Consider the following 22,383-nt stretch of genomic DNA (forward strand, 5'->3'; position numbering starts at 1 on the left):
TGTGACTTGGCTTGATTCCTTGAGCTACCTGAAGTTCTTTTTTCTTTGCTCATCATGTTGAGTTGTATGTTGTCTGGGACTTGGGATAAATGACCCAGTCTGTTTCTTGCCTGAACGTCTTTTGCTTATGTCCGTTTTATTTGAGCTTAAAAAAAAATTACGTTGTACCAACATTGGACCCAAACGTGTCTCCGGCTGTGTTTTCTCAGAAATCGCATAGTTCGGAACACGAATTTCTCCCAATTGGAGGGGAGCAATCGCGCAGCGACTTTCACGTAAAAGTGCATAATCGGAAAATCGTGTTCCAATCGGCGCATGGGTTAGGGAGGTGCGGATCAACTCCCGTTTCCATCACTGTGTGAGTTGAAGAAACCCCTGTCACACTCTGGCCAGCGTGGTGAAGACGCCCCATCTCCTTGCACATAGCCTAGCGTCCGCTCTTCTCCGTGCCGTAACTCTGGCTTTACATCCTTTCTTCATCCCTAAGAAGTCTAATTGGATGCTTTTGCAACACGGCATTAAATATTGGTTGTTTCTTGGCAGCCTAATGCTTCCTCTTCTCCCCTCTTCCTCTCCCCATCCTCCCCCTCCTGTTTTTTTTTCTGGAAGGAAAGAGCCATTTATGAAAGGTTAGAATCCCAGTTAGTGGCGCTTTAAGTTTTCCCTTTTGAATCCGGGAGGTTGCCGTTTTATGACTCTCCGACTCACACTTTGGTGATGAGGGTAAACTTGCATCAGATTAAAGGTCAGAGAATCCCATCATACAGTAGTGTATTAGGGGCGCAGATAGTTGGAGAGGCAGCACACCGTTGGGTATTGACAAGGTGGTTTCAGGGTATCAGCCGGCAGAATTATCGCTGCCCAGAGAGTCAGTATGGCTTTAATGAGCCCCCGTGAAGAGGAAGAGGGTGGATTTATGTGCTTTCTCATAATTTTCTGTGGAGAGACGGTTATTGCTGGCATTCGGTTGGCGTTCTTGTTGTCTTTCATTTAATTCCGAGGTCCTTGAACTGATCCATCCCCAAGATTTTTTCTTTGGGTTAGCTCAAATCAAAGCTGACGGAGCCATGCCTTAACACCTGAAGTGCCCACCTGGGGGTGGAGAAGACAGGGCAAGTAAGAAGCCAGAAAGAATGGGGAGATGGCTGGAATTGCCGTATTTTTCCATATATAAGACTATACTTTTGTCTAAAATCTTTAGAATAAAAATTGAGGGTCGTCTTATACACGGAAGTAAGGTGAGGAGAGAACAAAAACGAGTAGAGGGGAAAGCAGGGATCAAAGCGATCGAGCAGCGCTTTGATCCCTTTCCCCCTACACTTGCTAAGTCCCACTTGATTTCTTACTTTTGAGTTAGAAAAGTGGGGGGCGTTTTGCTAAACTTTGTGTCCCGGGAAGAGCGATGACACTTTACGGGTGTGTGTGTGTTTGTTCATTCAGACAAAGCAAAGCTATATCTTTGCAGGGATTGGGGTGTGGAGATCCACTTGGAAAATTATTGATTACAATTTTTGTCCTCTGTGTGTGTGTGTGTGTGTGTGTGTGTGTGTGTGTGTGTGTGTGTGTGTACGTACGTGCCTTAATGTTTTATAGAGCGTGGGAAATGAAATGGCAGGCACAGAGGGAAGGAGAGGATGAGGTCAAGGCGAATGTGTTTATTTACTCAGATTAAATTTTGTAGCCTGTTTGATCCCATTAGCTCTGGGGAGCGAAAAAAGCTCGCCAACGTGTATTAAAGACAGGCCAAATCAATGAAACTGATAGAAGAGTAAAATCTTAACCCTTTCCTTCCACGCCAGCTTTTGCTCACCATAAAGCACCCTGCCAACTGGCTTTCTCGGGGAAAAAAGAGAATACATCCCTTTGGAAAGACGACAGACGTCTTATTTCTGTAGTCCTTTCGGGTGTTTCTAATTGGGTCTGTGATCTGGATAGAACAACTGCTTTGTGAGGTAGGCCTGTACTATTAGTATTCCCACGTTGGAGCATGAATTGTTCATGTGGTGGGCAATTTTGTCCTCCTCGTGAGATGGCGAGGATTCTTCTGTTCATTTGGCACCTTGTGCATTTCTGTGCATTGCCGTTATCATAAGCTGTGGCCAGTTCTGACCTCTTGCACAAACCCATAAAAGTAACAGTATTGGGCAGATTGCTTTTGTCTGTCAAGTAATTTCCTTTAAGTACGTGTAAGGGATGTGAAGAGATTTCACCCGTCTCTCCATTTTGACTGGGAGGAAGTGTCTCCCTAAGTGGTGGAACAGCCTACTGAGGATTCTCTAAAAGCTTCATGAGATCTCACCTCCAAAGTGAAAGGGAGATATCAGGAGCATTTGTGCACTCAAAAAATCATGATACAGCCAGCCAGACAAGGCACTTTGCGAAGGAAGCTTTAAGCCCTCCTCCAGTACGAGAGTGAGACAAAGAGTTCTTTTTTCCCCCTTCAAGGTCTCTGCAGTTTGCCCCCAAATGCGAAATTTGTCTCTTCTTTGGGTAAGCATAGCTCACGTCACCAAAAGAAAGCACAGAAGGACTGTATGATTGCTCAAAAAGATACAAGCAACCTGTCTGGGGCTGCTGTCTCTTCAACCACTATGAAACAAAGTAGCCTGTTTTCATTATTTTGCCTGATTCGTGTTATCTACTTGATTTGTGCAAATGCGTGGAGGGGTTTTCTTTGCAAAAGGGGACACTTTTGTCGACTTGGTAAGGAGGAAATGTGTACAAATGTGAGAGCAAGACAGACACGAAATTAATTTCCTAATAGAGAAAGCGATAGAGCTTTCAAGGGAGAATAACGGAAACCAGGCCCTTCCCCGCAGCTTGTAATTTTGCCAAATGCTCTCTTGGAATCTGCTTGAGCATCGTCCGCTTAAGGCGACGAGAAGCACCCTGATCAGAAAGAATTGTGTGCGGCCGCTTCCCTGCCTCCGACACAAATAAGGCAAAGATTTTAGTGCTAAGTGCAAGTCAAAAATAACCAAGAAAAATAGAAGCGGGGAGGCCAAGGAGATGGAACAAGAAGCGAATGAACTCGGAAATCTTTTCTCCCTCCCCCGCGCTTTTTTTAAAACAAAAGTGAAAAGGGACGAAGCTGTAAAGGCAGGCAAACTTGGATATAATTTATCACCAGTCATAAATGTAACCAACATAAAAACCTGTAGGAAAAGGAACTCAATTTATAAAAATACCCGGTTAGTTCGTCTTTCCGATATAAAAAAGTTATTTCCTATTTTCTATGAAAAGCAGAGCCCGACACTATAAATCTGATAAAATTGTAATCATAGGAAAGATTTGTTTCAGTGGCAAACATTTTCTTTTTATATTTCAAGGCTGTAAACTTTGGTGCTGGAGATATTGAGCCTGGACAGGAAGCAGCTTTTGCTTTCCGGCGGTCCCGTTGCTTGGACATTTGGGGCTGCCATATTGTACAGGGGTGTGGGGGGAAGCATGGTCCACTGGATAGGATCGGAATCCAACCCCCATTGCTCCCCTGTCCAAGGACGATGGAAGCTGTAGTTCCGCAACATCTGGAAAACCACACATTCCCATTCCTGGATTTAGGGCTACAATTCTTACAATATTCTCTCGTTCATTGGCCTTGCAAACTGCAGTCCAAAGAATTGGAGCCACCTCGTCCTCTCCTGATTAAAATGTGAAGGCTTTGCGTTTTCCTAAAGGGTGTGATCTCGGGTCACCACGTTGGGTGGTCTTTTTTTGCTCAGACAAAAGCTCAACAATATATGGACCTTGAAATTAGAAGCACTGGATGGGTTATCTGCAGCTTTTTGATCAAACTAACCAGCTCTTCTGTGATTCTACAGTCCTTCTCTGCATATATGTGTTTAACTTCACAAAGGAAAGAGGCACTGGTTTTTTTTTTTTTTTGCTGAAGCTTCAAATAAAGATGATCTTTCTCAGTGATTCATCAGGTACAGGGGAAGTGTGTGGTAAGAACACCAGCAGGAATGGATTTTCCAAACTGGGAACGTCTCGGTCGGTGGCTTAGCGCCTGTCAGGTCTTGCTTCCCCACTCCTCCCGCTGTTACTTCTAGTCAGATCTTCATTCTACACAGACATCCCTTAGAATGAAGAGTGACTTACCTGGTCCTTTAGCACAAAGTCCTTCAATATGTCTGTTCCCAGTAAGTGGCATTGAACACGATCCCCTCGGAAGGCTGGCTTATTCTGGGTTTTACCAGCTGGCTTCTGTTTCATTTTTTTAGATAGCATCTTCTCCCCCTTTTAACGAGATCCTTCCCCGGAATGGGGCTTAGCCTTGACTTCAGCATTTCAAAATTAGAAGCTAGTTAAAGGATTCTTCCTTAAGGCTTTGAGAGACAGGGTTTTGGAATGTGGGTTTCCGAAGACCCAGGATGACCGTCTTTCATCTGATTAAATTTTTTTTAAAAAGGCATTCAAATGCTGTAGGGCTGCAAGGATCTCATGGAACTGCGTAAGGGATGTTGGAAACAAATTTGTGAATTTGAAAATGGATCTAGGGATATAGAAGAGCGGTCTGCTTGCTTCAGATATTTATCCTTTGCCTTGCAGACAATGGGAAGAAAGCAGATTGCAACAGAAGATGCAACACATTATGTTGAAATGTAGATCTTGTGGTATAATCACAGATGAGTAAAGAGGTCTTGATAATGGATGTTGGGGTGACAGCCAATTTTGGATGCTGTGGGGAGGGATGGTCTGGTGACTCCTGTTCCATTCCATGCCCCAAAGTTAACTCTGACAATAGTACAGTGGTGCCTCATATAACGAGTGCACCGTTGAACGATGAATCCGCATTGCGATGCGGATTTCCCCATCGCTAATGCGAGGGCACACTCGCATTACGATGGGGGAACGGCTGTTCTGCGGCTCCAAAATGGCCGCCGGAACACAAAAAAATGGGTGCCGGTACACCCAAGATGGCCGCTGGAACAAAAAAAATGGGCGCTGGTACACCCAAGATGGCCACCGGAACAAAAAATGGCCACTGGTACACCTAAGATGGCCGCCAGAACACAAAAAATGGCCGCCGGTACACCCAAGATGGCCACCGGAACAAGGGAAAACATCAGAGAACGGTGAGTTTTGGGCCCATTGGGAACGCATTAAACTTTGTTTAATGTGTTCCAGTTGGGGTTTTTGATCCGTTTTACGATGTTTTCCCATAGCGAAGGTTAATCCAGAACGGATTAACCTCGCTATGCGGGGCACCACTGTATATTTAATGGTAACAATCTTTCATTGTAGCTGAAGACATCAAACTAGCTTAGGGGGTCCTTGTTCTAATCAATAATAAAAATAGAATAAAATAGAATACAAGATGTTCAAAGACCAATCACAACAAATTGTACAAAATAACATCATTATCTTGGGGCCACCTTGAATGTCTGCCATTGCAGGTGACCTCCTTCCTTTGTCTAATGGTAGAGCCGTCTTTGTGCAGAGAAGCAAAAAACAGACCTAGATAGAAGGTGGTTTGTGGGAGAGAGGAAGGGTCTACCCTCATGAGCTCTAGCCATCATTAAATAGCCATTGAGGGGGCCTTGGCTTTGTTATTCTTGACAAAGTTTGGGCCAGGCAAAAATATTAGCGCAGGCAACACCTTTTAACCTTGCTTTCCGTCATGCAGAGTATATTGATTATAACTAACATGTAAATAAATGAAGTTACCAAAGGTCAACTAAAAATTAATCTTGTGGGCTAGAAACTTTTCTAGACTTCTTTGTGAGATTGAAAAAAATGGTTTAACAGGTGCTGGAAAAGGAAGTATCGTGTGTGATAAAGAGTTATGGTATTTTGTTGCATTTGAATTCTATTTTGAGTTGAGAGTTTTTCCTTCCTACACAAAAAAATTCTTTCTGTTACTGTGCCTGCCCCCCCCCAAAATAAGTGCATTTTAATATGTTTTCCTCTTTAACTAAATAGTGTTTGTGCAAAAAGGAGAAACCACAACTATGATATTTTACGAGATATTTTCCATTGGTATCAGCAAGAATGCTGTACTTGTGACAATAAAACCATGTGCAAATTTTGGAAATTTCACGGAACTGTTGTTGTTTTGGTAAAAATCAGAAGCATTTGATAGGGTTTTTGTGTCCTTATCAATCAGCACATTTATCAATGCCTGCTGTGTTAATGTGCTTGGTTTCACAAAGGAGAAGGTTGATAGTGTTGCACAATTTTGTGCAAATCATGAAAGTAGCACGTGTGTGGGAAATTCTGTTCCATGTCTTGCTCTTGCACTGGAGGCGAGAAATTTCATGAAAGCCAGTTATTCCTTGATGGCTTGTCTTGACACATTAAGACAGCTTGTCCGACTGACAAGGAGTCCTTTTGAGAGAACCCTTTACATCTCTGTTTTTCAGGCGTTCATCTTTTTGAAATATACAAATGGTTTGGAGTGCATTTAATTTCTCTGAAACACATCACAAGCCCGAGAACGGATTTCTAAGACAAGAGACACTTTGGCCCATTGCCAATCCTGGGGTGCTTGAAATAGATATTTTTTTAATACAGAAACACGAGTCAAGCCAATTTTCTCCCCACCCCACCCCCTCGTCAGTCAGTATTGCGGCTAATCATTAGTTGTTGGGATATAGCGCTACGCTGCCAGCAGCGCTATACAGGAGGAGAAATGGAATAAACGGGAGAATTGTCAGTTCCGGTGCTGATCGTGAACGAGACAGCTGGGCAGAAAAGTATTAAGGGGAATCTTTTGAGTCATATCTTCAATTCAGGCATCAAGGGGAAACGCTTCCGACCTGGAGATTTATGAATTCTTAGTAAGTACTTTCCCCGGCATGTAAACAAATCTCACCGGGCTGTTTTAGGGGAAGGTGGATTTGACCGGCAAAGTAATCATTTTTTATTCTCCTGATTTTCCAAATGGAAATGGACATATATGATAAAAATGTCAAGCGCACTTTCCACGTCAGACTCCTAACAGGATTACATGTCAACTCTTAATGTCTCGCTCTGTTTTTCTTGGCCATGAATGGCTGCATTATTGCTCAGAGGAACTTCACTGTAATATATGGTAAGAGACAAGTAGCTCTTTATGGCCAGTGATTATTCGGTTTGAATGAAACCTGTGATTTATGTCCATTTAACTGAAAAGCCTTGTAAATTCCCAGTGCTGCATTTTTCCTCAATAGAGAATGAGTCAAGCGAAAGTGACAGCCGGGCTGGCGTGGAAATGTGCAGTGCATCGCCATGTTATATTTAATATACCTGACATGAGGAACGTGTGCACGCCATACCGTCACCTTTCAGCAGGAGTGGAAGTGACATTTGGGAGCGGGGGCGGATGAGCGGGAGCACCGGGCTCTGAAATATTGGACCTTAGCCTCTTCCCGGAAATATTTAAGGCAGAAAACAAAGCGCATATGCCACTGGAGTGAAGAGGGCTCCGCTCGCACATGGCTCTGCCGTGATACATGGGACCGAGGAAGGTCATTTTGTTTTATCACCTTGGCACCATTGGATTTAGAAGAAGAAAAAACCGAAAAACCACACAGAGAATGGCAGCGTTGCCCAACTGTTCAGTGTTTCAGTGATCTCCAGAAGAGCTGAAATCCTGTTGCACTGCTACGCAAGAAGCGTAGCTTTTTGGTGGGCAAAGGTAAGAAAGCTTGGGTAGGCATTCCCTGTCGCACACCAAGCTGTGCACCCTGGCAGGCCATAGACTGTATCTATGGGAATTTCTTAACTCGAGGCAATTCGCCACCCAAAGTGTACACCTTCTGCGTCACTAGCGCAACAGGATTTCAGCCAGTGTGTTATAATGTGGCGTGCTTCCTTGGAGGCTAAAGGAGGAATGTGGTTCGGAGATGCTGCTGTTTTGAGATTGTAAGTCCCAGAATCCACCCTGCTGCATAGTTTGCTGGTGGGATTCTGGGAGGTGTAGTCCACACAGCTCCTGATCGGCCTTATATAGCTCCATTTTGGAGCACTATTCAAAGTGCGAGTTCTGATCAAGGAAATCCTAGATGGCTGAAGTATGGCCTCCTGGAGGGCCATCATCATGCTGTAGAAGCCTAAGATCATCAGCAGAGGCTTTGGTTTTCATCCCATTTATTTGAAACGCCTCCTTTCTAGCATCATTTTTGATCCATAAACTGAATCACATAATTCAGATGAGTTTTCACTCATTTTCGCACACCCTATTTTTTTTCTTTCTATTTAACACAGTGTTGTGTGCCAGCTTCCTTGATACAGTACTCCCAATTTTTTGGTATCAATGTTGATCGAAAAAAGGAATCCGACATGTGGTGATGTTTCTGTTCAATGTCATATACAGCCTTCCCGAAGATACACATTTTCCATATTGTTTCCACCAACATTAGTAGTTTTGTATGCAGTTTTCTCAAACTTACATTCCCTAATGTACACTTTTTGATGTGTAACTTTTGGATCAAGAACTCAGCCCGCAATTTGGAGCAATGCAGCTCTTCCAATGTGTGTTTTAGTCTAGGAAGTGGGAATTAGGTTAATGAGATGAAAGGTGAAAAGGAAGAAGCGATTTTCGGCTACCTCTCTGCTTTCAAGTGAGGATCGATAGCAGCCGCTGCTCCTCCACTGTTCCTCAGTATCCTCTGGCACAGGGATATACTGTTTCTGAGCATGGAGGTTCCACTTAGTTATCTCAACCAGCATTCAGGGGCATACCATTTCTGATTGTAGAAGCACCACTCGTCCGGCTTCTTCAAATTTGTCTCGTCCTACTTGAACGATGTCTCTGAGCCAATGGCTCATTCCAGCTACAAGGGGCCCTTTGAGCCAAGAGGACATCAGTGTGTATCGATTTACCGTCCACAAGTTGATTTGATGGGTCTTCTCTCAACTGGATTGAGCTACAGCTTTGAACTTGGTGAGCTGAATGACCTCATTGACTACTCATGGCTTTAGTTGTTGGTTGACATTCCAGCTTTTTGTCTTTCTCGCCTCAGCCTTTTCCTCAATACACTCAGGATGGCAACAACCACTCAGTCAACAACCCTGTGAGGGAACGTCTACCCCTTGTGAGCTTAGTGGCTCAAATCTGGGTGCCCCAGTTCTAATTCAGCACTCCTACCTTGGATAGGATTTCACAGTTGATTATGATTCCTCTGCTATCCACCAGTAATCGAGCAATAACTTTCATTGTTAAAAGATGCAAGCGGGAGTTTTTCCTCATAGATAGGTTTCACTGTAAAACTTGGGTGTTTTCTTGTTCAATGGGATTGTAGGTACAGTGGTGCCTCGCATAACGAGCGCACCATTTAACGACGAATCCGCATAGCGATCTATTTTTTGGGATCGCTAATGCGATCGCATTGCGATGTTCTGAATAGGCAAACATCGCATTGTGATGATCGGTAAGCGTTTCGCTTACCGATCTTTGCATTGCAATGTTTTTAGAACAGCTGATCGGCGGTTCCAAAATGGCCACCAGGTGACCAAAATGGCCACCGCAAACATTTTCGAGCGCTGCCCTCACTTACCGAGGCAGCGAAAATGGTGGCGCTATGGAGGATCTTTGCTGAACAGTGAGTTTGGGCCCCATAGGAACGCATTAAACGAAGTTTAATGTGTTCCTATGGGGTTTTTAGTTCCGTTTAGCGATGATTCCAGATAGCGACAATTAGTCCAGAACGGATTAACATCGCTATGCGGGGCACCACTGTAGTTGTAGCCAGTGACTCCGATCCCAGAGGTGCTGTGATTCCATGACAGGTTTTATTTAAACTCAACCAGAACTATCCAACGTGCTGAATCCTATTCACTTGCATAACTCCTGTAAAGAGGAGATTAAAACCTGGCATGGATTCACAGCACACAACCTTCAACTCAGCTGCCACCGATTAGAAGGATTCTTCCACGCGTCAGTAGAGTACATCGTTCCATAAATAGATTTGAATGGATCCGCTTGATGGAGATGTTTTTGAAATATTTGGCTCCATATTCCAAGAAAATCACATTCTGCTCCTCACAAGGTGAGCAGGCGAGCAAATTAATAAAGAAGGGGGAGAAAGCTGGGCCCAGCGTCTCTGCCAGAACTCTCTTGGGCCAACCTTTCATTGTGCTTGTGATATTATTCTGTTAGCCAGGATACCTACTGTACAATTCCGACCCCGTGGGTTTCTAATCTGCTTATTTATAATTCAAAAGCTTGCCCATATATTAATGAACCCTTAATGAGCTGTTGAAAATGCCTGAATTACAGTCAGATTATTAAACTCAAACGGCCCCTGTAATCATGCCATTTGAGGGGGTTTTTAGGTGCTTTTCATATCGGAGCAGGCTTTGTATTGTTGAAAGAGATGGGTTTATTCGTAGGAAAAGCTCGGTAATAATTTTGACCTCCAATTTATTTATTGGCCTCTTGAATACCGTCGCCTGGGCAGGCATGCTCGTCCATTATCTGTGGGGGCAGGTGCACGGCGCATTGAAAGACAGCTAATTAGGATCTGCTGAAAGATATGCGGAAAACGGTGGTGTATTTTTTTTTAATAACAAAGCCAAGTTGGTTGTTAAACAACGTTTGAGCATCTGTTTATGCGATTTGTCCGGATCCCGCAGATACCAAAATGGACGACGTGGGTTTAAGGAGATGAAAATCGGGAGCGCGCAGGCTTGCAGTTAACCTTCTGCCACTCACCCGTGAAGACGTTTGAAACTTTGCTTAGGGCAAGAGAAACGGTTGGGCACGGACGGGGTCTGGAAAGATCCATCAAAGGTGCGCCAGCCCGGGTTGCCATATTTAATGTGGAAGTATTTGGCTTTAGGCTGGTACATAGCTTATCCGGTGCGAGCTCTCACACACTTTCCAATGCTATTAGCTCCTCTCTAGGTTTTGCTGGGAGTGATGTATTATTGTGTTCTTTTGAGCACACTCCGCACCTCTTAATGTCATGATGCATCGAAAGGTCAGCAAGCTAAATTGTAATAAACCGGCACGTTGATATACTGAGAAATAAAAAAAATAGGGAAACAATGGGATGTGGTGTGAGCTTATATGTCAAAAATGCATAGATTATTGGTACATAATTTATAGAGGCAGACGCTCGTTAGCCCTCTGGTGTCTAAAGGTGCTTGAATAAAGGAAAGGTTCACCTCGCTGCATAAGGTGAGCCATGCGTCCCCCTTGAAGTGGAGAGGCACCGATTCAGGGAGACAACGAAAGGGATTTGCATCCCGTAATTGACAGATGGCCTCCGTTCACCTTGTAAAAATAGAACGCACCCGTCTCTTTCGATAGGAAAACAGTCTTGTTGTGTGTGACATCCATGTGTTGATTCCTGCATTTCCAAACTCAGCCGGGGCGGACGGAGATGGGGAAGTGTGTTGCTCACGGCTTGGAATTAATGTGTTAGATTCAATACGTCAACGTTTGAAATCTTTGTTGTTTGTGCGAAACAGAAGGACCGCATGGCATCTTTAAGAAGATGTCATGTTAAAAGTAAGGTGGAAATGTTACCTTAAAACGTTACTATTTGGAGGCCACCAGGTTGGCTTGTCTTCCTGTCTAATGCAACGGTAACTATTTCAAAATTAACGTGTTCAATGAACGCATTATTTCCAAGCTCAGAGTTTGGCCTCTTTTTCTACATCAGGAGGACTGATGTTTACCCACACATAAATACTATCTTGCTGGCTTCTCTTTGTATGCAAATTTCAGCGTCATTCGATAAGAACGTCGGAAGACAGCAAAGTCATGGGATGGAAATGCTGGTGTGATTTTGCTACGCAGGTTTTGTGGATGCAGAAGCTTCCAGAACATCTTTGGATGAGACCCCAAGTGTCCTTCGAGACTCATCTAGGGTTCATCATGTTGGAAACTAGCCATGGCAACTTTGCTGTCCGCTGTCACAATCTTCTCTTGAGGAGAACATCCTTTTCTGGGAATCTTCCCCATCTCAGAAGAGGGCAGTAAATCCTTGACAGGAAATCCATGGCAGTTAGCAGTCCATTTAGTAATCAGGCTACTGGGCGTGTAAAGGCAAAGGTTCCCCTTGACATTTAGTGCAGTCGTGTCCAACTTTAGGGCGCAGTGCTCATCCCCGTCTCCAAGCCATAGAGCCAGCGTTTTGTCCAAAGACCGTTTCCGTGGTCACGTGGCCAGCGCGACTAGACATGGAACGCTGTTACCTTCCCACTGTGGTGGTCCCTATTTATCTACTCGCATTTACATGCTTTCAAACTGCTAGGTTGGAAGGAGCTGGGACGAGCGAAGGGAGCTCCCTCCATCGTGTGGATCCGATCCTACGATGGCTGGTCTTCTGACCTTGCAGCACAGAGGCTTCTGCGGTTTAACCCGCAGTGCCACCCACGTCCCTTAACTGGGCATGTAGAAGTTTGCAAATCTACTGTTCTAAAGATCTGCAGGACCCAGAATCATTGAGATCCACCAACCTGAAAAAGGCATTAAATAGTAGCTTAGTAAGGGACAGGTGGCACTGGAGTTGAATCTCCAAATCCAAATGTTGTAAAAACTGCAGTCTACCTGGACAACTTATGCATGCTGTCTTTTGGTTGTGTGTCTAACACCTGGTGACATTGCGTAACTTTTGTCCAGGGTCTTATAGATAGAAGTCCTTCCTCCTTTCCCTCTTTAATGTGAAGAAATCAGAGGTGAAAGATCCAATAAATCGAAGCATGTAGCCCACTTCCTATCTGAATAGGAATCTTGTTATCTGCCCTCAAGTTGCTTCCGGGCTTTGGTGACCCTATGCATGAGTGAACTGCCAAAACGTCCTGTCATTAACAGCCATGCTCAGCTCTTGCAAACTCAAGCCATGGCTTCCTTTATCCAGTCAGTCCATCTCCTCTATCGTCTTCCTCATTTCCTGCTGCTTTCCACTTTCCCCAGCATGACTGTCTTTTCCAGCAAATATGTTGCTGTTGAAATCACACGAAGAAATCAGAACAGACCTCGGTTGCTTGTTTTCCTTAGCACAATAGTGGGAGATGCTTCAGCTCTTCAGATGTTTTGGATGTCCGCTCCTGGACGTCTGGCCAGCGAAACCAGGGTGGTGGATGATAGAAGTTGTAGTCTAAAACATGGGGGATGACAGGGTTTCCTGACGGAGCAAAAGTAGCTGAATTATCTAAAAGAAGGCTGAATAAAACCTCCATGAAGCAAAAGAGCAGAGACAAATTATTCCTAATGAGGAAGGTCCAATTGTCAGGTCCGAGCGAATCGGAATCCCAAATACCAATTTAGAGCTTAATGATGGGATTTTTTGGGGGGCGAGAACCTAATGATATTATCAAAATTGGCTTTCGGCTTCCTAAGCCTTTGAGAATTTCCTCCCACATCCTATCCTGCGACTCTTAAAGGTTTGAAAGCTGGAACGGTGAGATACGTCGCGTGTCAAGAGGAAGGAGGTTTATGAGAAAGATATCACACGCACCAAGACAATCCGCCCGTCAAAAGAGGAGGCTGCAAGCTGGCTTTCCGTAGCAGGCGTTCACATCCGAAGCAGAAGGCAGGCTGGAAAACGGAGAGGGCGGGAGGCAGAACAAAGGCCGTGATGCCGAGCGGATTTGTGTGTGTTTCAAGTTGAGGGGGGGAAATATCTTCAAGTGAGGCAAGGGGGGGAAGAGAACGCAAGATCCTCTTAACCCACATGGGTTTTCAACATGTACATAATAACGAGGGGGAAAAGGACTCCGAAGAGAATAGAAAAATATACAAAGCCAGAAACCATCCCTGAGAAATGGTAGACAGGGTGCTTGGAACTGCGATCCGTCTGGCCCATGTAACGGCCATCATAGTAACGATCAAGGTGTTTCAATGCAGAAGTTGGACCGTTCCTATGTTGAGTCCCATCAGCGACGGGCAGTGGCTTGTCAAGGTTGTTGTGCGAGGTGGCCTGTGTTGCATGCCATCCAGTCTGAACTGACTTATAACGACCCCCATTAGAGCTTTCAAGACATAGCTTCGGTGGTACAGTTCCCCTTTGTGAATTTCTGTGCCTGAGCAGGAATTCGAACCTGAGTCTTCTGCGTCCTAGTCTGTCATTTCCCCACCCTGCAACACAACACTGAGTAGCCTTGTTGGGGGGAGGGATACTTCCTTGTTGATCTCTTCTTCCTCATGTGTCGGGGCTGGCGGTTGTTATTATTCTTAGAGGCCCTCAACAAGAGGGGAAGACGAGAATTTAGAAACGGGGGTTCGCATTCGCGTTTTAAATGATCAGGTGGTTCTTGGCTGTCCAAATGTTTTTTTGTCTGTCGTTTTTGTGCAGAGTGGGTTTGCACAAATTCAAGCGACGATAAGAAGGGGGGGAACCTCAGACTCCTTCTCTCACACTCACCAGGCGTTGGGGGAGTCTAGTAGGACTGGGAAAACGCACAGTTTCCATTTGGATCTCGATCTTGGTGACCTGTTTGTTTTTCAGAGATTTGTGATCAACCCGTTCCTCTGTGGAGATGAAGCCGTTTCCCCTGTGGTGTCCCCCAGTTGTGGGAAATCGGGACTTATTCCCAAAAAGGGAGCGTGTTGCCTTCAAAAAGGCGCATACGCAACGTAGTTATGACGAGGGACTCGCCAGCATTTGTGCAAAACCATTGCCAATCTTCCCACTGTCCTTTCCTCCTCCCCCCTTCCCCGCCCGGAGGAATTTGGGCTAGATTCAGGCAGGAGAAGCAAATCCTGTTCTTGGCAGTTTATGGATGTTACTGTCATGTCAGCCGCACCCGGCGCTGTGCCGCTGTGTATAAATAACAACACGCGAACCTTACAGGAGGAAGTGTTGGCATGCATACATAGTAGGTACCAGCTACTTGCTCCCCTAAGAGGGAATCTGTCAAGAATACCTGCTATTTTCCCCCCCTAACCGATTTGAAGAGGTTAATTGGGCTGGGATATTTGGGGGGCACGTTACATCTTTAATGGAAATGCCGATCTGAGAAGCCACCGCTCGGATGGGGTGGTTTTCTCCCCCCCTCCTGCTACAACTGTAATTATATCTCAACTTTGCTTTTTTGTGGCAGTGTCGAGAGCGTCTTGGCAGCGTGCCCGTCTGACCTGATTAAACCTACAAAATTGTCAGCCTTGATCTATAGTCGTCAGATGAGACTCGGTGACGGGGCGGTCGTTTCGGAAGTGTCTCTTCGGAGGCTGCAACATGGATATGTTGTCCTGTTTTGGGGTGGTTGTTTTGAATAAACAAACATGGAGGCTTCTCTGCCAGCTGCTTGGCACCGGCGCCGGGTGCTCTGAGCGTGTCTCTCGCTCTGACGTGGGCATCCTGTTCTTGTTGATCGTAAAGCAGCCAGGGGACAGAGCCGGCTCAAGACATGTTGCTGCCTGAAGCTGATAGCAGATGACACTGCACAGCCCAAATTTCAGTGCTACTCCTCTTTAGATGAGGTCTTAGGGGGCTGGAAGCCAAGCCTTGTGGGGAAAGACAGAAAGAACTGGGCAGGTTTAGCCTTGAGAAAAGAAGACGGAGGGGATATAGGATCACGCTTTTCAAATACCGTATTTTTCGCACCATAAGATGCACTTTCCCCCCATAAAACAGGGGGGTGGAAAGTCTGTGCGTCTTATGGAGCGAAAACAGATTATATTTTCCTGTTTTCTTCTAAAAATTGGTGCGTCTTATGGAAAGGTGCGTCTTATGGAGTGAAAAATATGGTACTTGAAAGGTAGTCGTACAGAGGAAGGGCAGGATCTGTTCTCGATCATCCCAGAGTGCAGGACGCATAAGAATGGACTCTTATAGGAAGCCAGATTTCGGCTGAATATCAGGAATAACTTCTTAACTGTTAGAGCAGTACGACAATGGAACCCTTGACCTCGGGAGGCGGTGAGCGCTTCCAACATTTGAAGAGAAATTTAGACAACCACCGGGCAGATCTCCTTTGATTTGGATTCCTGCCTTGAGCAGGGGGTAGGACCCATTGGTTTTATAGGCCCCTTCCAACTCCATCATGCTATGATCCTATGAGCGAATGAACTGCTGAATAGTAAGTTAACACTTAAGGGAAAAAAATCCCATAGCATTTGTCATAGAGTTTATGGAGTCCTAGAATCCTAGATGCAGTTTTAGAAGAGATAACCATGTTAGTCTGTGCAAGCATATGAACCAAAATCCAAAGAAACAAAACAGGAGAAAAACATGCGGCACCTTAAAGGCTATTATGTTTTAATGTGAGCTTTCGTAGATCATGTCCACTTCTTCAGATGTGTGGGGAAAAAATGAAATGCAGAATGAAACAGAAATCACAAGTAAAATATTCTAAACATTTGTTGGCTTTAAGAATCCTGGGTGGGTGGTTACATCTCACGTGCAGTGATTTATGGCCTATGTTTGGGGTTTGGTTCTATTGTAAACATTTCTGCAGGAGACAGAAAACAGATGACTAGGCAAGAGGAGAAGGGGGATCGGTGGTGTCTGTCTTTCTCCCTTCCTGCCCTGTCCTAAAAAGTTTTCATCCAAAATTTAATATTTCTAAACTCTGTTCTTGATTACCTCTGGATGCCAGATTTTAAATTTCACTTTTAGCAAGGAGAGATTACCGAGTCAAGTGCTTCGTAATAGCTTTCTCTTTGAATGACAGCTGCTGGGTTTGGAAGCTGGCATGAATCCATATAGAAACGGCTTCCAGCGGAGCACAAAAGCGAGGGGAGGCTCTCGGCTTTTAAACGCCCGGCTGTAATAGAACATCAAGAAGGTTTGTTGAATAGACTCACTTAGGTCTTGATTTCTCTCTCTCCCTGTCTTTCACCCAAAGGTCTCAGCATCCGAGGGGCTCAAGAGGAAGACCCGCCCGACCCACAGCTAATGCGATTGGACAATATGCTCCTGGCAGAAGGGGTTTCGGGTCCGGAGAAAGGCGGTGGATCGGCGGCTGCGGCCGCAGCCGCAGCAGCTTCCGGTGGATCTTCAGACAACTCTATCGAACACTCAGACTATCGGGCCAAATTAACTCAGATCAGACAGATCTATCACACGGAACTGGAGAAATACGAACAGGTGTGATGTTGGCGGTCCTTCCTCTTTTTTCATGTCGCTTTCCCTCCGACCCCTATGCCTCGAAATAGCACGCCAAAAGGGGAGAGGTTCGTAGACGTAACGATGCATTTGAGACTTTTTAAAAAAGGGAATGGAAACTCTCAGATAAGAAGAATTGGTCTCACCGTTTTGGGACAAATCTGATTAGGGACCTTGGTGGCATGCCTGGTTCACAGCTGGGTTGCAACCGAGCACTTTGTGAATTAGCCGCCATTAGCCGTGGTGGGTTGACGCAAACTTTGTGGGAACGCCGATAGCATCCTGGCCGTTGTTTGGTCAAGATCGCTCCCTTCTGGTCCAGGATCCTAATCGTGTTTACATAAGGTTTGCGTAAATCCAGCTAAGGGTGGATAATAGATGAAAAATCTGAGAACGTCTTGGTATCATGCCCGGCTCTATGCCTAAGTATACAGCTGACCATCTTGTTATTTATTCCATGCATGCCTTTGGAGTCAACTGGGTTGGGGAGAATCTGCACCCTCTTAAATTACTGCACAGCCTCTTGTACTCAAGAAGGGGCTGACTTCTTTTTACACCTTCCGGTCCCAGAATAATGATTTTGCTTAAACGCAGATCAGGGGGAACCTCCTGTCGGAATCTCAGCCTAGAGAAAAAGCTTTCTGGTTCTTACCTGAGAAAAGGGTCTATCGAAAACCACAACAGACAGAACGGGAGGAAAAATAAATTCTGAGTGTCGTTTCTTTGGCCTTATAGCCTCTGACCGTAATAAATGTAAGCGTTCGGAAGGAGCCTCGGCGCTCGAAGCCCCCTTAGCTGCGTCGGTAAAGGTTTCCAGCGAAATGTCAGATCTATCCGTCCAAACCCCAGGAAACGGAGGCCGGGCGGATTTGGGAGGCGGAGGGAGAGGAGGAAAATGCTGCTAGCAGTGCAGGAGCGAGCGCCGACGTGAGACGTGCATGCTTCCTCCTGTTGCTCCTGACACCCAGCAGTGTCTGTTGTACAGAAATATGATAATTTTTTCCCCATGCCTTGAAGCCAACTGTCTCGTACTAGTTTGTCTCAAGAACGGTGCCTGTCTCTGCAGCTGAGGGGTGGACGGGGAGCGCTCTGCCGTCTTGGTCGGCTCCAACTTTTCCGAGCGCTTGTTACAGGTGGAAGCGGCGCAGGGGGAGAGCGGGGGGATGATGGGGGGTTAGGAAGAAGGGGGAAAGTGTGGGCTCTCCGTTGAGCTGCTCAGACACAAACTGTTTGTGATCGGAAGGCAGGTCGGTCGGTCTGTTTTTTTGTTTCGAGAGCAGAGACAAAAGGCTGATCAAAAGAAGCATTATGGGTGCGTAGGCGCACGTGTCTTTGGTTAGTGGTAGCTGCTGGTGGATATTGCATGGTAACAGACAGGCTGTGGGTTTTAGTCTGATCTTCACGGCATCTCTCCAAGGTGCTGAACCCAATTTCTAAATTCAGTTTCTCTGGGCCACTTACATGTCAGTTTAAAAAACAAAAAACAAATACACACAACAGGCCAGTCTTGCTATCAAGCTTACTTTGAAAAGATATAGCACGGAAGGTAAAAAGGAGGACGAGGGCAAAGGAAAATAAGGAATCTGAAGTATCCGTTGTCAGTGTTCTTCGGGACAAGATTCCGTGCAGATGAAATAGTCTCGTCTGTTTCATCTGACTCTAGTTAGTTTTCTTATCGTGGAATTCCTGGAATAAAATAAGACCCAAAGTATTCACGTTCAGCTCAGATGCATCGGCTGGAATCCTGTTCGGCGGCTTCATGCGCGCAGCAGTGATGACGTCATCGGGGGTGGCCGATCGCCACGGATTCAAGACTTCCTCCGGCAATTCCACACAACTTTAGCATATTGTGTGTGAGCTGCAAGCGCTGAAACGGCCTTTAAACCATTGGCGATTTGCTTCTGTGTAGCTCTATGGTTTACATCTCTGGCGACAGAGCCAGAGGTTGGGCGTTCGATTCCCCACTGACAGGGGGTGGACTGGATGATCCCTAAGGGTCCCTTCCAAGCTCTGCCGTTCTAAGAGGATGATGAAACCCATTGGGTGAACCTGGGTTAGTCATTATCTCTCTCAGCATAGGTGGCTTTACCGGTTTCTTGGCAGCGTCAAAGGGAGACAAGGAGAACCATTTTGGTCTCATTAGAGGAAACGTGTCATAGAAATGTCTGCCGTTCTGCGATTCTAAGACTTCGCCCGTTCTTTCTTAATCAACAATATGTGCGTAACCAGTTGATAGAAGAAAAACTCTTAGCTCTGTTCAGTTGTCCCTGATTTTACCTGCCAAGAGAGCTACAGGTGTCATTCCTTCCAGCCTCTAGTCCAGCTGTAATTCTACCCCGTAAGACTGTTGTTAACCCTGTCTTTGAGAGCCCATCCGGTGTCATGGCCCCTTTGGTGCTGTCACTGCCATTTCGAGCCCCGCAGAAAAACTGGATCTTTTACTTATTGCTATCTTTCGCTCTTTCTCCCTCTTTCCTCTGCCTTCCAACCACCACCCCCCATCCCGATTCCCTGCTCAGGTTTTAGTTTTGGAGACCCGCTTTAAAGCAGCAGGAAAGAGGGAGGGGAGGGAAGGGGAGGACGAGAAACATAACCCTCCAGAAAGTGTGTCACGCCATCCGCGCCTCTCCCACTTTCTTAGTGCCAGGAGAAATGCTTCCTTTCATAATTTACAGCTGCTATAATAGAGATGACATATTGAAAGCTATCTTCTATAATTACATTGAAATACATTTTTGCTGTAGGCAAAAGTATTGTAAGCATCCCCATGCTCCCAAGAGCAGCTGGGAAGCTCCTGCCTTCGTGCGCACACGCACACGTGCGCAGAGATTGCCCCGGTTGCCCCCATCTTTGGAGGAGATGTTCGCAGGTCTCCGGAGAGGGGCGGGAGAGGGAAGCCCCAAAAGATCTGAAGGAGTGAATGAAACGCATGAGGATAGGCTGAAGAACACCAAAAGCCTTTTATTTTATTACTTATTTATTAATGTATTAAGTATGTACTTCCCCCCACCAAGGAGCTTGTAATGGGGAATATGTCTCTCTGCTTCCCCAGTTTATAATAATGATGATAATAAACTTAGAACGGCAGAGCTGGGAGGGACCCTATAGATCAGTGGTTCCAAACCTTGAGCCTCCAGATGTTCTTGGACTACAACTCCCAGAAGCCTTCACCACCACCTCTGCTGGCCAGGATTTCTGGGAGCTGAAGTCCAAGAACATCTGGAGGCCCAAGGTTGGGGACCACTGAGCTAAATTACTGAACCCTAATGTTCATAGAAGTTAACTGGACAAAGCTGTCATGGGAAGTATAGATGGGGAGATTGTGACCTTCCAGATCTCCGGATGATTTGTGCTACAACTCCCACGACTCTCGAGTATTGGCTTCGTCTGGGCTGCGTTGATATGAGTTGTAAAACCAAAACACCTGAACAGCCCCCTTCTTTGGTCTAGGAAGCCCATTCGCATAGCCCACGTGGTGTAGTGGTTAGAGCAGTGGTTCCCAACCTTGGGTCCCGGGATGTTCTTGGACTGAAACTCCCAGATGCCTTCACCACGAGTTATGCTGGCCAGGTCTTCTGGGGGTTGCCAGTTTCGCCCTCGCACACACCTGAAAAATAAACCAGGAACCAGCTCCTTTTTCATGGTTCATGGGTTGCCACGAACTATGACGAACCACCAGTTTCCCGGTTCGCGCCCACCTCTACTCTAGGCTACAGCTCCAAGAACATGCAAGCCAACTGGTTGACCAAAACCACCAGTTCTCCCGTCTCTGCTTGTGGTTGAAAACCACCAGAGAGGTGCCACTAGCAGATAAGAACTTCTTTGAGAATTTCCTTCTTTTTCACATTGACTCCGAACAGATCCACGCACCCTGTCTCCACGTCGCTGTGTCTCCGGCACGTTCTGGAGACTTTCCTCGTCCGTACCTTGGGGGAAAGGCCAGAAGGATACTGTGTTTGTGCGCGTTACGGGTGTCCCGTAACATTTGCCCTCGGCCGCGTGGAAAAGCAAAGGGAGATCGCTGCACGAAGCGTGCACGGCCTTTCTTAAGGGTGTACCCGCATTTTTAATTATCTAAATGTAAATACTTAACAAATTTTACTTAGAGTAATGAGCTAAAGTGCACACTACATAAATGAGATGTTCTAATTAATCATGTATGAACTACTGGTTTAAAGGGAAGCGCCGTGAAACCCGCGGATATTCTGGTCGGCTGCCAAATTGCTAATCAGCGTTTGCATTCAGAGGCGTCTTCGCCATAATACGTTGCGAGAGACGTTTCGGAGAAATGAGGGTGAGGGTGGAGTTCGGGAGGGGGTTGTTGTTTCTCGCTCTGGTGTGTGGATTTGAATTTTTGTTCCCCCCACCTCTCCCATGGAGCCGGGTACACTTTTCATGTCGTTAATCCTCTGCCGGTCAGTTAATCGGCTAAGTGGGAGCCGCTCTGTATCCCTGGTGTACGAATACTTAAAAAAAAAACCTTAGCAAGCGTAATATCAAAAAGTTAAATAAAATCGGTACTAAAAACACATCTAAAAACTGCAGAGCACAGCTGTCCATTTAAAAAGCCCCTCTCGGACCGCCAGTGACAAAGGAAAAATTTGCCTGAAGAGAAAGGTCTTCCGCTGCTTGCAGAAAGACAGCTAAGATGGGGACAGCGTGGCCTCCAGTGGGAGGGAGTTCCACATTCTGGGAGCAGCCACAGAGAAGGCCCTCTCCCGGGTCCTCATCAGATGCACCTGTGAAGGCGGTGGGACTGAGAGAAAGGCCTCCCTTTATGATTGTAATACCCCAGGCATTGTTCTGCTTGCATGAGGCACAGTGGAGACTTGAACTCCGAACCTCTAGCCCCGCAGCCAGATACCTAAACCACAGAGCTATCTTGAATAGCGACATGGCAGGAATGTACAACATGGATTTTTACAAGCTGGGAATAGCTGTACCTATTCAACTTGGCCGCTATAATGGGAGATAATTTTGTTTCAATTATTTTCAAAGAACATGCTAAAATTTGTGAAGTTAAATCTCCGGGGTGGCAAGACCTTGAGTTTTACAAGATGGGAGTGTGGGAGAAAGCGAAGCCAACAGATTGTCTGATACTCGCTATTATCCCACTCCTATCAGACAAGCGTTTCCTCTAGAAGCAGCTAACTTCAAGATAAATAAGTTACAGACTAAAAAGATAAGATAGGGAGGAAAGGGAAGTAGAGGGAAAGGCGAGAGAGAGCAGATTAGTATGACAGGGCCAAAACAAAGCTAGCCTTCTAGATCAATGGTTCCCAACATTGGGTCACCAGATGTTCTTGGACTAAAATTCCCAGAAGCCTGCACCACCAGCTTTGCTGGCCAGGATTTCTGGGAGTTGAAGGTTGTGAACCACTCTTCTATACAGATGTTT

The 22,383-nt window shown here is 45.8% G+C and overlaps 1 protein-coding gene across 5 annotated transcripts in view; it reads left to right on the forward strand.

Annotated features, from left to right (window-relative positions):
- The window catches only part of PBX3 (PBX homeobox 3), a 181,209-nt gene that overhangs the window by 134,244 nt on the left and 24,582 nt on the right, over window positions 1–22,383 (forward strand). For all 5 annotated transcript variants that reach the window (XM_072985035.2, XM_020800881.3, XM_020800879.3 and 2 more), the window contains exon 3: window positions 16,726–16,967. In XM_072985035.2, the coding sequence (XP_072841136.1) occupies window positions 16,726–16,967 (242 nt within the window). The remainder of the gene's footprint in view (window positions 1–16,725; window positions 16,968–22,383) is intronic.

Source organism: Pogona vitticeps, chromosome ZW-PAR, assembly GCF_051106095.1.
Source record: "Pogona vitticeps strain Pit_001003342236 chromosome ZW-PAR, PviZW2.1, whole genome shotgun sequence".
In the NCBI taxonomy this organism is placed as follows: Eukaryota; Metazoa; Chordata; class Lepidosauria; order Squamata; family Agamidae; genus Pogona; species Pogona vitticeps.